This window comes from Physeter macrocephalus, chromosome 7 (assembly GCF_002837175.3).
Source record: "Physeter macrocephalus isolate SW-GA chromosome 7, ASM283717v5, whole genome shotgun sequence".
In the NCBI taxonomy this organism is placed as follows: Eukaryota; Metazoa; Chordata; class Mammalia; order Artiodactyla; family Physeteridae; genus Physeter; species Physeter macrocephalus.
Genome location: NC_041220.1, coordinates 10,839,170 through 10,854,656, shown reverse-complemented (window position 1 = coordinate 10,854,656; position 15,487 = coordinate 10,839,170). Strand labels below are relative to the sequence as shown.

Sequence of the window (15,487 nt, the reverse complement as noted above, 5' to 3'; positions counted from 1 at the left end):
TCAAAATATTAACTTATTCCAAGTTAATTGTGGATGCATGATAAAGATAAAAGATATATCTTGTAGGATACGTGATAAATCTATGGAATTCCTATTATAATAACATCCGAGAACCGTTTTTCAGAACTAGCAGTTTGTTGGGCCCGTTTCATGCACTACATAGATTTTATGAAACATATTATGTTTTGGCAGAATCATCAGTTTATCATTATGTGTGATTTATGCAGTAGTTAGAATTTCCAAATTGTTTGGTACTTACTTTAGTTTACTTGCTAGTACTAATTGTCCTCAGCACATAATTTTTGCTAAATATTATTAAAGAATTTATAATCAATTATTGAAAACACTGGAAGAGACAAAAGTTTAAATTTTCAAAGTATTTCTTTTAGAAATCATGAGTTGGAATTTTTTGAATCTGAGAAAAAAACAGAAATGTTTTCAATAATGAACCTAGTCCTGGATTATCTAATATACAGTGCAAAAATCAGTTAGTCTGGGACATCTTTTGATATATAAAATATAAAATAGCAAAGTCAAAAATATCAAATCAATATCAAAAATCAATTTGGGCTTCCCTGGTGGCGCAGTGGTTGAGAATCCGCCTGCCGATGCAGGGGACGTGGGTTCGTGCCCCGGTCCGGGAGGATCCCGCATGCCGCAGAGCGGCTGGGCCCGTGAGCCGTGGCCGCTGAGCCTGCGCGTCTGGAGCCTGTGCTCCACAACGGGAGAGGCCACAACAGTGAGAGGCCCGCGTAACGCAAAAAAAAAAAAAAAAATCAGTTTAATTTAAAATGTAATTTGTATTTTTGAAATAAAATCAGCTTGAGTTTCAATAAAAATTAGTGGACTATTTTTACTTAATATGTAAATGTTGATTTCAAATAATGATATAAATTTATATCATTTAAAATAAAAATTGGGCTTCCCTGGTGGCGTAGTGGTTAAGAATCCACCTGCCAATGCAGAGGACACGGGTTCGAGCCCTGGTCCGGGAAGATCCCATAGGCCGCAGAGCAACTAAGCCCGTGAACCACAACTACTGAGCCTGAGCTCTAAGGCCCACGAGTCACAACTACTGAAGCCCACATGCCCTAGAGCCCGTGCTCCAAACAAGAGAAGCCAACGCAATGAGAAGCCTGCGCACTGCAACAAAGAGTAGCCCCCGCTCGCCGCAACTAGAGAAAGCTTGCGCGCAGCAACGAAGACCCAACACAGCCAAAAATAAATAAATAAATAAATTAAAAAGTAAACCCTCAATACTGATCTAAATAAAATTACAATAGAAGCCTATAAAAAAAAAGGTAAAATAAAAATTACTAGACTTATTTGTCCTCGTAATGACATTCAATTTCTGTTAAAATTCATTTGTGATCAAGAGAAAAATATTAAAGAACTTTATGAAATTAGTCTCATGAAATAAGCTTTTGTAATAATAAAAATTTTCAAGTTAAGCAAAGCTTTTGAAATAAAAAACTTCAAAGAACACTTCATCAAGTATGTTAATAAAAATCAATAAAATAAAAATATTTAGAAAAAATTAGAACTTTTAACATTATCATATAATTGAAATAGTAGATCATTTCAGAAAAGAAAAGTATTATGAAGTTACCTGACAAAATAATTCTGATATAAGAATATCATTTCAAATCAGTTTTACGTTTAGCATTTGGAAAACAAGTTTTTTACAAAAAGAAAAAAATTGGTTTTCAGAAATGACAGTCTAATAGAAATGTCAATCCTTTTTTCACTTTATAATGGAAAAAAATATTCCCCTTTTTAAACTGGAGATAACTTGAAAACTGATAAAAGATATTTTACATATGAAAAATGTTTATACATCCTATTTGACACAAAAATTAATAAGGGATAAACTACATGAGAAAACATAGATTTTCTAATAAATCATATGAAAATGACATTTTTATGACAAAACTCAAAAGTATAATAAATGTTTAAGTTCCTTGATCTATGATGCCCTAAATTTGACCAAATGATGTTTGCAAAGCTCTATGAATTAAAGGACATTCCTACAAGAATTTTCATGATTTAGTTAATAATAAGTATACTGAATATTTTTAAATGCACACACTATTTAAGGACTGAAAAAAAAGGAATGCAATCACTGTTAACTCAGTAGTGGCTAGTAGATAATTCAGCAGGATGGCAATATCATTTATGTTAAAAGAAATCATAAACATACTGAGATTTCCTGTCACCTAATGGCTCTAAATCTGATGGAGAAATCTCTAAAGGAGATGGAGGCAGTTACCTATATTAAATCATCTCTCTGACGTCATTTAGCTGGTGTCATCCATGTCAAAAGAAAGAGCACACCAATAATTTGTAGAAATTAATAAACTGTTTGGAAATTATTTGAATGATAAACGAGTGATTTGTGTTATGGCTTATATTACTTGGTATGTAGTTTATAATATAGATAACATATGCATTAACTTAAAATAAAAAGTAATGCAGTCTTAATTTTTGATTTTTATATTAATGTATATATTAATTGATACTGAGTCAGTTGTCAAATGTTTGAATATGACCCCTGCCCCTCTTATCCCATCCTCATAATCAAGAGGCAGATTGGTTGAGGTGCTCAAGATCCTGACTAAAGTGGAGCAACCTCAATAAAAATCACAACAGCATTTTACACAGGGTTTATTTCCAGGGGCTCAAAATACTATGCTAAAGCTTTATTATAAATCATAAGGCATTATTTTATATTGCATTATCATATTCTAATGAAATTGGGTCTCTTCATCTCTTTGCAAAGTATTACATCTTGTATAGTTAATGTAGAGATTATTACATTGCATTTCATTGAATATTCTCCATTTGAAAAGTACTGGCAAAGCAGGGAATCACACGCATACACGCACATACACTCACACTCACACAAGAGGAAGTAGGGGGTATTTTATGTGTGCTCCATTCCTATTTGAGGGGGGGTAATTCATCAAGTCATAGTTCTCTCTTTGCCGCTCAGCCCAGGCAAGATCCTGAATGTGCAAGAAGTGAAAACAAACCTAGGTTAGAGGGAAAGGGTCAAGAACAGAAAGGAGGTAAACAAAAAGAATTCAAGAGTAATTTTCTATTGACCTTAGGGTCAAAAGAATTTCAAATAAGTTTTATTCATGCAATCTGGAAAAATCCTATTGCATTGCAAATGAGAGAATAGAAAGTGACATACTAGAGAAAGTCAGCAAATTAGAAATAAAAACTAAAAAGATAAGAAAAAATTTTTAAATCAGTGACAAGTAGGAGAGAGAAATTAAATAAAGAAAGCTTTCAGGAAGAAAAAAAAATAAATTGAAAGGGATAAAGATTAACACATAGAAGTATTGAGTGGAAGTCTTTAGTTTTCTTGCGTACTCATTTTTGGTGATTCACTCCTCAGTATGTATGAAATAAAATATCTATATATTTTATATCTATATTATTTCATAGATATCTATATCTATGAAATAAAAATTTCTCCATATTTTTTTAAAGTTTTAAAGAGACTGATTTGAAAGAAAATTTAATTGGAAAAATCCTTTCAATATTGAATTAAAAAAACTAATGTGATTGTGTGATTGTGTGTGTGTGTGCATAAAACTTCCCATTTGCTCTTAGCTATAGTTATTTTTAAATTAATTGTTTTAGGAGGAAATAGGTGAGGAAATTATACTCCTAATTGTAAAAGAAACAACTATTAAGCATCACACAAAGATCTTTGAGATCCAATTGTCATATGAACCTCTTTTCTCTGGAATTCATTGGATGGGGTCTGTGAAAACCTGAAATACCTGTTTAGAAAATTCAATAGTTTGTTATCTTTTCTTAGCTCTGTTTGTTGACTGGAGTTCAATACTTGCATTCATCCCAACTTATTTCTCAGTATTTAGCTGGTGGAGAAACAATGATAGGATCTCTGACAGCGGAGTCAGTTACTCTCCTGTGATAAAATTCCTGGCTGATCGATGCTCTTTTATTTTTTCATTTAGCAATCTTTCTGTCTTCCCCACGTATTCTCTACCACAGGACTGCCACGATTCTAGGTTTTCCAGGCAATGTATCTTATCCTGCACTTAAGCACAGACCTTTGCTTTGTTCCACAGGGCCCAAATTTCTGTCTCTTTTTTTTGATCCTTTCTAAGATATTGGAGCTGAGACAGAAGGGCATTTATTTCAGTCAGATAATTTCCAGAGATCTTTATGTACTTCTCATTTTTAAAAAAATTCAATATATTTTAAAAATTGGATTTCTTTTTTCTCCTCTCCCAATACAATTACTCTTTTTTCCTTGCACTAGAAACTCTGATCTTGGTGGATCAAGGACTTAGCGAAGCAAGGTCAGCAAGTGTCAGGAGCAACCGTTTTCTTATTAGGTGCTTTTTCTTTCTTTTTTTTAATTAGACAGGTATTATTTGTGAGTTTGTTTTTTTTTTTTCCTTCCAGGCCTTTGAGGCATATCGTGGAAGTCATTAATGGCAACTCAGTAATGAGGAAGCTTGCTCTCTCTGCCTTAGAAACAGAAACTTTCCTGTGTGGCTTGACAAGACCGGTTTCCAGCTGGTTCTTTGATATCATCTGAATGCTTGCATGATGATGTTCAGTACATATGTAAAGATTTACCGAGTTTTAGTAAACAGTTGAATGCAGTTTTATGCAACAAAGGTCTCTGGTGTTTTTTGACTAAATGTATCATAATTTTATTGAGCAAGATGCTTACAGGAGGTAATGTTCTTTTTCAAAGAGGAAAGCATTAATCACCACCGAGGAGAACCAGATATGCAAACATATAAGAAATACGGGTTTTTTTCTGTTTTAAATATTATAACTTTTATGGCATAGTAATTGGAGTAATATTTAAAATAATCTTACTAGAGAAGCCCCATATTTAAAATGTTAGTTACAATAGCTCTTACATAATTTATTGAATTAGTGCACACTTGTGAAATGAAATATTTTTATATATTCATAACATATGGCAGGGTTAGTTTATTTCAATTACTGCATAATTGCATTTTTTAACATTCATAATAACTGTGATAGATTTTATAAAGCACAATTTTATAAAATATCTTTTCCCTACATAGAGGATCTGATTAAAGCTGACTGGATTTTGTTTTGGTTTTTTGTTTGTTTTTTTTTATTTTTTTTAACATCTTTATTGGAGTATAATCGCTTTACAATGTTGTGTTAGTTTCTGCTGTAAAACAAAGTGAATCAGCTATACATAGACATATATCCCCATATCCCCTCCCTCTTGCATCTCCCTCCCACCCTCCCTATCTCATCCCTCTAGGTGGTCACTGAGCTGATCTCCCTGTGCTATGCAGCTGCTTCCCATGTGGCACATATATACAATGGAATATTACTCAGCCATAAAAAGAAACGAAATTGAGTTATTTGTAGTGAGGTGGATGGATCTAGAGTCTGTCATACAGAGTGAAGTAAGTCAGAAAGAGAAAAACAAATACCATATGCTGACTGGATTTTTTAAAAACAGATTTGCAAAGAATATTTTTTTTTCCTCCTCTCTGATCTAACATTATTTGAACTTAAATTCCTGTACTTTGTGTCATTAGAGCAAAGCCACAATTTCCTTGTACTACTTTAGAACATTTTAGAGACATCTACTGGAGAAGCAAATTATTGCAAATTTTATAAAATTGGCTTAAAAAGTATGTTGTTACTAACATTTCAAAAAACTTTCTCGCATATCATATCACAAATCTAGCTCCCTTTCTGAGACAAACTCGTTGACCCCCCAAAAGATATAACAAATGTAAAATATATGAAAAGTGTTACTTTGCCATTGGTCTTAATGCTCCTTTTTTTCCCAGCAAAACTCTATTCACTTAGACTTCTTAAAACTTAGTTTCTTCTTTACAGTATGACTAATATTTTTAATAAACTGATTTAGAACTTATTACCAGAATTTTGATTATCTGAGTTGCAGCAAAAAGAGCATGTGTGGAGGGTTAGTAATATTATAAACAGCATATTGGAGAATAAAACAACAGGAATAATTGCCCCATGGATTCTTTTTTAACTCTTTATTTTATATTGGAGTATAGGTGATTAACAATGTTGTGTTAGTGTCAGGTGTACAGCAAAGTGATTCAGTTATACATATACATGGATCTGTTCTTTTTCAAATTCTTTGGACCCGAGTTTTGAATCACAACATCCTTTCCGAACAGTTGGGGATGGGTCTATGGAGAGAGAGAGAGAGAGAGAGCGAGAGAGAGAGACAGAAAAAGAAAAAGAGAGGGTAGAAAGTGAAGGAGGAGAAATAAACGAGTACAGTTGCCAGCAATTCCATTTTATTCCTGATCTACTGATTTTTTTGTATATTTAAAAAGACCTCCCTACTGCAATTTAAATTAAAATTGTTACTTTTTCTATTATGAAATTAATTTTGTTGTGGGGAGGAAACTTGTTGGGGAAACAGGGAGTTGTGAAATTCATGTAATAGTTTACAAATTTTCTGTGAATAAAATAATTTCCTCTCGTTGTAAAGGACTAGCACTGAAGTAATTATCACGGTAGCTACATAACCAGGTTTTCCAAACCCTTGAGGGCTCTGAAGAGCTTTAAAGAATGGATCAGCCACGCTGATTATTCTTGCCATATTTGGAGCTGCTTGTCATATGAGACAGTGTGGAGAGTGCTGTCAAAGGAAACCTGACAATTTTCTCTCCCACATAAGAATAAAAGACTGTTGGCACATATATAAAGTGTGATGAAAAGGGGAGGGGGACCTTGGCACATAATTGGGTAGGAATCAGAAGGAAAATATGTGCACCTCCCCACCCCCTGCTCCAAGGATAGATGAGATAATGAAGAATGGTTCAAGGGACAAAGGGACTCAGTAGTTCTTGATACTACCAGTGCATCAATTGCAGTAATAAAAAATTCAACAGCTTTTATGTACTTCAATAAAAGTGAAGACTAGGATGGTCAGGATATCGTAGGGAGCAACAGTAGGTTCTTTTGGAATCACAGTTGTATTAGAGTTGATTGTATGACAAAATGACACAATGGGCATATCTGCCATCAGAAAATTATTCCTACCATAGATTTCAATAGAAAGAAGTCCTTCCCACAGCAGCTTAATCAGCACATACCTGAATTATGAGTAATTCTAGTTACAGTATTGTGACAGAAAGTCATAGAACTGTTCTGGGACATTTGTGTTAATGGAGATTCAAGATAACGATCTGTGAAGCCAGTATTAAAGATATCCACAGGTTGCTTCCATTAGAACATGAGCTGTTAGTAAGCGATCAAAGCTAAACTGTTTGAATTCCATTTAAATATTTCATATAATACTTTTAAAAAAAAAGGGAAAAATAGTACGTAGCAGGTATTCAAAACTGTCAACTAGTCTTGTTTCTTGTGTGTATATTTATAATGATGGAATTCTATGTTTTTCCCTCCTAGGCATATACAGTCCATCATAGTGATTAATAATCGATTAGCAGGTATAAAAGGAAGAAGCATGAAACAACACAGTCCTCATCAGCTGGACACCATGACATTCTTTGACATACAGACTTTGCTTCCTGTCCCTTATGTACGATAGGGACATTCGAAATTTCTAGAAGGCTATATTGTGAACAAACACTGAATATTTAAGAAATGATCATGGAATTCATCCTTTTTCATAAGGAGATAAATATAAAAATTAATCTTAGACTTTAGAAATATAATTCTAAATACTCTCCAGAACTCTTAACTGTCTGACATACACAGACTATAAACAAATAGGTTTTACCACTGTGAGTATATCTGTGCACCTCACGGAAATTAGAAATCCTTTGAAAGCAGGATCATATTTGGAGGTTTTGTTTTTTTAGAATATGGTAAAGTATCTTGTTTGCAAATATTTTTGGTATAGATGATATTTTGTTTAAAACTTTATTTTACCTGGTTATAAATGAAGTACATATTCATGCTGTACTCTGGAAATGTATTAAATTTTTATAACATCTTTGAAATTAAGGCCATATCCAGAATAAATAGCGTTACAGTGAAATTTGCCTATAGATTCTCAATGAATGGGCTAGAAGAACCATATATAATATCCTTAACTAAACTGAAGGTTTCCTAGAGCTTTTATATTACAACTTTCTTTTTTTAAAATGTGAATCATAATGGTTTCTCCACACTTACATTAATTTTTAATCACAGTCTCTTACACTGCTGATTGAATTCCCCACTACCGCTAATAGCCTTCCTTGTAATATTCATTCATTTAAAATATGTATGCTGATGCCATATCTCATTTTTCAAAGGAAACCTGTTTAAAGCCCAAAGCAAAATAATAGTCACATGGATGTTAGGCCACAGCAGGTTACCATGTATTTGATCAGCCTTGCCACCAGAAAATCCTTAAAATCTGTTGAAAAAATGGATCCATTAGGATATTTTTTAAAAAGCAGAATTATTCATGTCATATTGGTATATTATTTACAACTGAATTTCCTTTATAGACAATATTATTTCAAATAACTGAACTGGAACAAAACTAGAGGGTAATCTTATTTTTACATAGGGTCACTTCTAATGACAGTTTATTTAAAAATATACAATTAGGATTTCTGATATTTTAACAAGGCATGTGTCTATGCCATATAGCTAAGAAACAGTAAGATATGTAGTCAGGTCTCCAATTATTCATCCTGTGAAACCAACATAAAAATGATGAGAGAAGTTAAAGGATAGCTTATGAAATATCACAGCTACTAAATTAGGAAGCTCGAAGAAAGTAACAGTCTTGATAGTTTGACTACATGTTAATTAACTTTGTTCAAAAGATAAATTGCAACTCTTTTTTTCCCTGGAATCAGTTGCTTATTCTTTAGAAGTTTTATGCTTCTCATTGTTATTATGAAATTAATATTAGAATATACCTTCTAACTGACATTTTGGTCCACTGAATCCAGGACAGCACTTCCATTCTAATGAGGTAACAATTTTATGTTGCATCCTGTACACAGGATTTGATATCTTCTGAGATCTAGAGAGGAGAGCAGTTGGGGAAAACAGATTATTTGTCTCACATTAACTTATCAATTGGAATAAAAGTGTTTGGGATGATACCTGGAATATAATAAGCATTCAGGGACCACCCTGGTGGTGCAGTGGATAAAACTCTACATTCCCAATGCAGGGGGCACAGGTTTGATCCCTGGTCAGCAGATCCCACATGCATGTTGCAGTTAAGAGTTTGCATGCCACAACTAAGGAGCCCGCATGCCACAACTAAGGAGCCCACCTGCCGCAACTAAGACCCCATGCAACAAAATAAATAAGTAAATATTTTTTAAAAATAAGCATTTGGTAAGTGTTATCTGTTCTTCTTCTTATTATAATAATCTTTATCATCAATATTAATGTCAAACTTAGATTTCCTTAAGTACATTACAAAAAGCATTAAGGTTTATACTCTTTGGTATTTTAAATTTATACCTATCATTATGTTTTCTAAAGATACTATAACTTCTCCCTTGATAATGCTTTTCACTAAACCAATGTTAAATCTTATTTTAATTCTAATTTTTAAATAGTTTATGGGAATAATTTTTTTAGTTCTTATTTCTTATATCATTATAGTTAAAAGGATCTGTTTTCCTCCAGATCAATATCAAATAACTCATATAGTATTTCTCTGAGAGGGAGGTGGGGAAGGGAAGAGGATCTAACATGAGAAAATGTTGTTTTTGAGAAGAAACCATGAAAGGGAAATGAAGAAACTATAACATTTCAAATTAACAATCGATATAAGTAGTGAACGGCCCTAAATTGCGAGCGTTATGTATGTAAATGTAAATCATAAATCCAATTTGGCCATATTATCCTTATCCCCATGACTTCAATATTTAGCTAATATCTATCAAATGATTCTATGAAATGGGTATGTATTATCTGGTTTAATCCTCATATTAGTTCTATGAGGAAAATATTATTATTATTTTGACTTGCTGATGAGGAACCTGAGGAACAGAGAGATGGAATACTTGCTGAAAGTCCCACATCTAAAAGTTATTGAGCTAGGATTTTAATCCACTCTGCATGGGTTAGCCTCTCCTGTTATTATCTAGAGTTTGTTACGTATGACCATGTGGAGGCAACAGTAGTCACTCTCATGGATTATGTATTATAACAGACTGGGTTTTAGTCTATGCTATAACCTGATGGGCAATTAATTATGTGTGAAATTATTCCTCAATTTTAAAATGAGCTGTAAGACTCCTTCCACCTCTGAAAGTAGGCTAATCATTCATCTGTGTTTATTTCTGTAAATTATGCTCAGCAAATAACTCTGTCCAGTGAAATATCATATCTAGTCCAACAGCTAGTGCTAAACAGGAAGTAAGGTAGTTTGGAAAGGATTCTTTAGAGTTTATTAGGGTGAACTCAAGCAGTTTGTTGCATTATTATTGGACTCAATGTTCCTGCTTTGGCAAACTGGATCGCTGCTGTATGTGGCTCAGACAGAAAGAAAAAGTGACAAACATTGCATATGCACTGAAATAGTGAGTGAATGGAGAGACCCATTCAAATGCAGAGAAAGATAAGAAATGAGAATAAAGATACCTATTTCTGGTTTGTTTAAAGAGAGAAAAAAGCTCACCTTGAACTGAGAAGGGCAGTATGATGGGGGTTACTGTGGTAATAGTTTCATTACTAAAGAATTAACAGTGCATTCTTTGTATCTCAGGTTGACTAGGAAATTGTCACAAAGGGAGTAAATGCCAGAAACAGAACTGGAGCTCAGCTCTCCCAAATCCCTAAGATATGCTTAGCTCTCTGGACCATGAGCCCTAGCTATTCCTTTAGGGACTACGAAACAGCTTGATTTTATGTATCTTTATTGCACACTGTTCCAGATTGCCAGTGTGTCAGATTCACTGCCTGAGTTATTTGTATGACTATTTGTATAACATTAGCCATCATGGCCTGAATGACAATTTTAGTTTTTATTGCAGGCATTCCTGAAACACCCCCAGCTGAGCTACTGTGACTTTATGAATTCAGAGAATTTATCAATTACTCAGCCCCACATTTTAGGACAATTACATAATTAAAACAAAACCCCTAAATAAGTCATTACAATAGACACAGGAAGAAAGGCCCTACTTAGCTGCTTTACCATGCATAATAGCAAGTAGTGGCTTGCAAAGTTATGGACTTCTCTTTGGCCTAGTATGAAAGGGAAATTATCAATAGCCCTTTAAAACTGTGTATGAATTTAATGGAATTAAAGGACACGATTGTTGGTCAGGTCATAGAATAAAAGTAATAGTAATAGTAAAAATAGAAACAAACATGAGTTAACATTCACTGAAGACTCAGAGTACCAGGTACTAGGCTAAATATATTACTCCATTTATCTCACATATTCTAAAAACACCCACATGAGGCAAGTATAATTAGTTTCTGCATTTTAACTTATTTAAGATCATACTTCCAGTTTAATGTGATGACCCTACCCTGACCCTACTATACTTATGTGTACCTGGGATGATTAACTTTCTCTATATATTCCAGGCCACACATGATTATGGTACAAGAAGTAGGTATTTTCAAGAAATATTACATACCTCTGAGGACAGGATCCACTGGTCCAGCCACAGGTCCCTCTACCAGTTGGAACATAATTGACTTGGTTGTCCAGTATCACTGTTGGAGATAATCTGGTATGTACGTAAGCACACCAGTTCCTAAGGAAGAGATAATTTTTGTTAGAAAAAAATTATTGTCAAAAGAATTCTATTCATCAAAGTTATTTGCATAGACCTATATGTACTGTCAGTACTGTGTATCAGATACATTGAAAACTTGATATCTGCCTTTAAAATATCTAGAAATGACAGAAAACATGTTACTTCATTACTGTACTCATGGACAGTAAAGAAGCACTGTAAGGGGAGATTTGAGAAGATGGCGGAAGACTAAGACGCGGAGATCACCTTCCACCCCACAAATACATCAGAAATACATCTACATGTGGAACAACTCCTACAGAACACCTACTGAACGCTGGCAGAAGACCTCAGACCTCCCAAAAGGCAAGAAACTCCCCCACGTAACTGGGTAGGGCAAAAGAAAAAAGAATAAATAGAGACAAAAGAATAGAGATGGTACCTGCACCAGTGGGAGGGAGCCGTGAAGGAGGAAAGGTTCCCACACACTAGGAGCCCCTTTCGCGGGTGGAGACTGCGGGTGGCGGAGGGGGAAGCTCCGGAGCCACGGAGGAGAGCGCAGCCACAGGGTGCGGAGGGCGAAGCGGAGAGATTCCCGCACAGAGGATCGGTGCCGACCGGCACTCACCAGCCCGAGAGGCCTGTCTGCTCACCCGCCGGGGCGGGCGGGGCTGGGAGCTGAAGCTCGGGCTTCGGTCGGATCCCAGGGAGAGGACTGGGGTTGGCGGCGGGAACACAGCCTGAAGGGGCTAGTGCACCACGGCTGGCTGGGAGGGAGTCCGGGAAAGAGTCTGGAGCTGCCGAAGAGGCAAGAGACTCTTTCTTCCCTCTTTGCTTCCTGGTGCGCGAGAAGAGGGGATTCAGAGCGCCGTGTAAAGGAGCTCCAGAGACGGGCGTGAGCCGCGGCTATCAGCGCGGACCCCAGAGACGGGCATGAGACGCTAAGGCCGCTGCTGCCGCCACCAAGAGGCCTGTGTGCGAGCACAGGTCACTGTCCACACCTCCCCTCCCGGAAGCCTGTGCAGCCCGCCACTGCCAGGGTCCCGGGATCCAGGGACAACTTCCCCGGGAGAACACACGGCGCGCCTCAGGCTGGTGCAATGTCACGCCGGCCTCTGACGCCGCAGGCTCACCCCGCATCTGCACCCCTCCGTCCCCCCGGCCTGAGTGAGCCAGAGCCCCCGAATCAGCTGCTCCTTTAACCCCATCTTGTCTGGGCAAAGAACAGATGCCCTCAGGCGACCTACATGCAGAGGTGGGTCTAAATCCAAAGCTGAACCCCGGGAGCTGTGCGAACAAGGAAGAGAAAGGGAAATTTCTCCCAGCAGTCTCAGAAGCAGTGGATTAAATCTCCACAATCCACTTGATGTACCCTGCATCTGTGGAATACCTGAATAGAAAATGAATCATCCCAAATTGAGGAGGTAGACTTTGGGAGCATCTGTGGAATACCTGAATAGACAACGAATCATCCGAAATTGAGGAGGTGGACTTTGGGAGCAAGATATATTATTTTTTCCCCTTTTCCTCTTTTTGTGAGCATGTATTTGTATGCTTCTGCATGAGATTTTGTCTGTATAGCTTTGCTTTCACCATTTGACTTACGGTTCTGTCCATCCGGTTTTTTTGTTGTTGTTTTTCTTTTTTATTTTACTAAAAAATTTTTGTTCTTAACAATTTTTTTATTTTAATAACTTTATTTTATTTGATCCCCTTCCTTCCTTCCTTCCTTCCTTCCTTCCCTCCTTCCCTCCTTCCCTCCTTCCCTCCTTCCTTCCTTCCTTCCTTTCTATTTTTTCTCCCTTTTATTCTGAGCCGTGTGGATGAAAGGCTCTTGGTGCTCCAGCCAGGCGTCAGGGCTGTGCCTCTGATGTGGGAGAGCCAACTTCAGGACACGGGTCCACAAGAGACCTCCCAGCTCCACGCAATATCAAATGGTGAAAATCTCCCAGAGATCTCCATCTCAACACCAAGACCCAGCTTCACTCAAGGACCAGCAACGAACAGTGCTGGACACCCTATCCCCAACAAAGAGCAAGACAGGTCTACAGCCCCATCCATTAGCAGAGAGGCTGCCTAAAATCATAATAAGGCTACCAACATCCCCAAACACACCACCAGACGTGGACCTGCCCACCAGAAAGACAAGATCCAACCTCATCCACCAGAACAGAGGCACTAGTCCCCCCAACCAGGAAACCTACTCAACCCACTGAACCAACCTTAGACACTGGGGACAGCCACCAAAACCAACGGGAACTACGAACCTGCAGCCTGCAAAAAAGAGACCCCAAACACAGTAAGATAAGCAAAATGAGAAGACAGAAAAACACACAGCAGATGAAGGAGCAAGATAAAATCACACCAGACCTAACAAATGAAGAGGAAATAGGCAGTCTACCTGAAAAAGAAATCAGAATAATGATAGTAAAGATGATTCAAAATCTTGGAAATAGAATAGACAAATTGCAAGAAACAGTTAACAAGGACCTAGAAGAAATAAAGAGGAAGCAAGCAACGATGAGCAACACAATAAATGAAATGAAAAATACTCTAGATGGGCTCAGTAGCAGAATAACTGAGGCAGAAGGACAGATAAGTGACCTGGAAGATAAAATAGTGGAAATAACTACTGCAGAGCAGAAAAAAGAAAAAAGAATGAAAAGAACTGACGACAGTCTCAGAGACCTCTGGGACAACATTAAACGCACCAACATTCGAATTATAGGGGTCCCAGAAGAAGAAGAGAAAAAGAAAGGGACTGAGAAAATATTTGAAGAGATTATAGTTGAAAACTTCCCTAATATAGGAAAGAAAATAGTCAATCAAGTCCAGGAAGCACAGAGAGTCCCATACAGGATAAACCCAAGGAGAAACACGCCAAGACACATAATAATCAAACTGTCAAAAATTAAATACAAAGAAAACATATTAAAAGCAGCAAGGGAAAAACAACAAATAACACACAAAGGAATCCCCATAAGGTTAACATCGGATCTTTCAGCAGAAACTCTCCAAGCCAGAAGGGAGTGGCAGGACATATTTAAAGTGATGAAGGAAAAAAACCTACAACCAAGATTACTCTACCCAGCAAGGAGAAAAGACCTACAAGAACAACCTGAAACAATTCAGTAAATGGTAATAGGACCATACATATCGATAATTACCTTAAATGTAAATGGATTAAATGCTCCCACCAAAAGACACAGACTGGTTGAATGGATACAAAAACAAGACCCATATATATGCTGTCTACAAGAGACCCACTTCAGACCTAGGGACACATACCGACTGAAAGTGAGGGGATGGAAAAAGATATTCCATGCAAATGGAAATCAACAGAAAGCTGGAGTAGCAATTCTTGTATCACACAAAATAGACTTTAAATAAAGACTATTACAAGAGACAAAGAAGGACACTACATAATGATCAAAGGATCCATCTAAGAAGAAGATATAGCAATTGTAAATATTTATGCACTCAACATAGGAGCACCTCAATACATAAGGCAAATACTAACAGCCATAAAAGGGGAAATCGACAGTAACACAATCATAGTAGGGGGCTTTAACACCCCACTTTCACCAATGGGCAGATCATCCAAAAATGATGAAAAAATGAAATAAATGAAAATGAAGATAAATAAAGAAACACAAGTTTTAAATGATACATTAAACAAGATGGACTTAATTGATATTTATAGGACATTCCATCCAAAAACAACAGAATACATATTTTTCTCAAGTACTTATGGAACATTCTCCAGGATAGATCATATC

The 15,487-nt window shown here is 36.4% G+C and overlaps 1 protein-coding gene across 2 annotated transcripts in view; it reads right to left on the bottom strand.

The window, feature by feature from the left end:
- The window catches only part of MMRN1 (multimerin 1), a 76,952-nt gene that overhangs the window by 29,935 nt on the left and 31,530 nt on the right, over positions 1-15,487 (bottom strand). For both annotated transcript variants that reach the window (XM_028491597.1, XM_007105386.3), the window contains exons 2-3: positions 11,607-11,726; positions 8,913-9,019 (exon numbers count right to left, since the gene is read on the bottom strand). In XM_028491597.1, the coding sequence (XP_028347398.1) occupies positions 8,913-9,019; positions 11,607-11,726 (227 nt within the window). The remainder of the gene's footprint in view (positions 1-8,912; positions 9,020-11,606; positions 11,727-15,487) is intronic.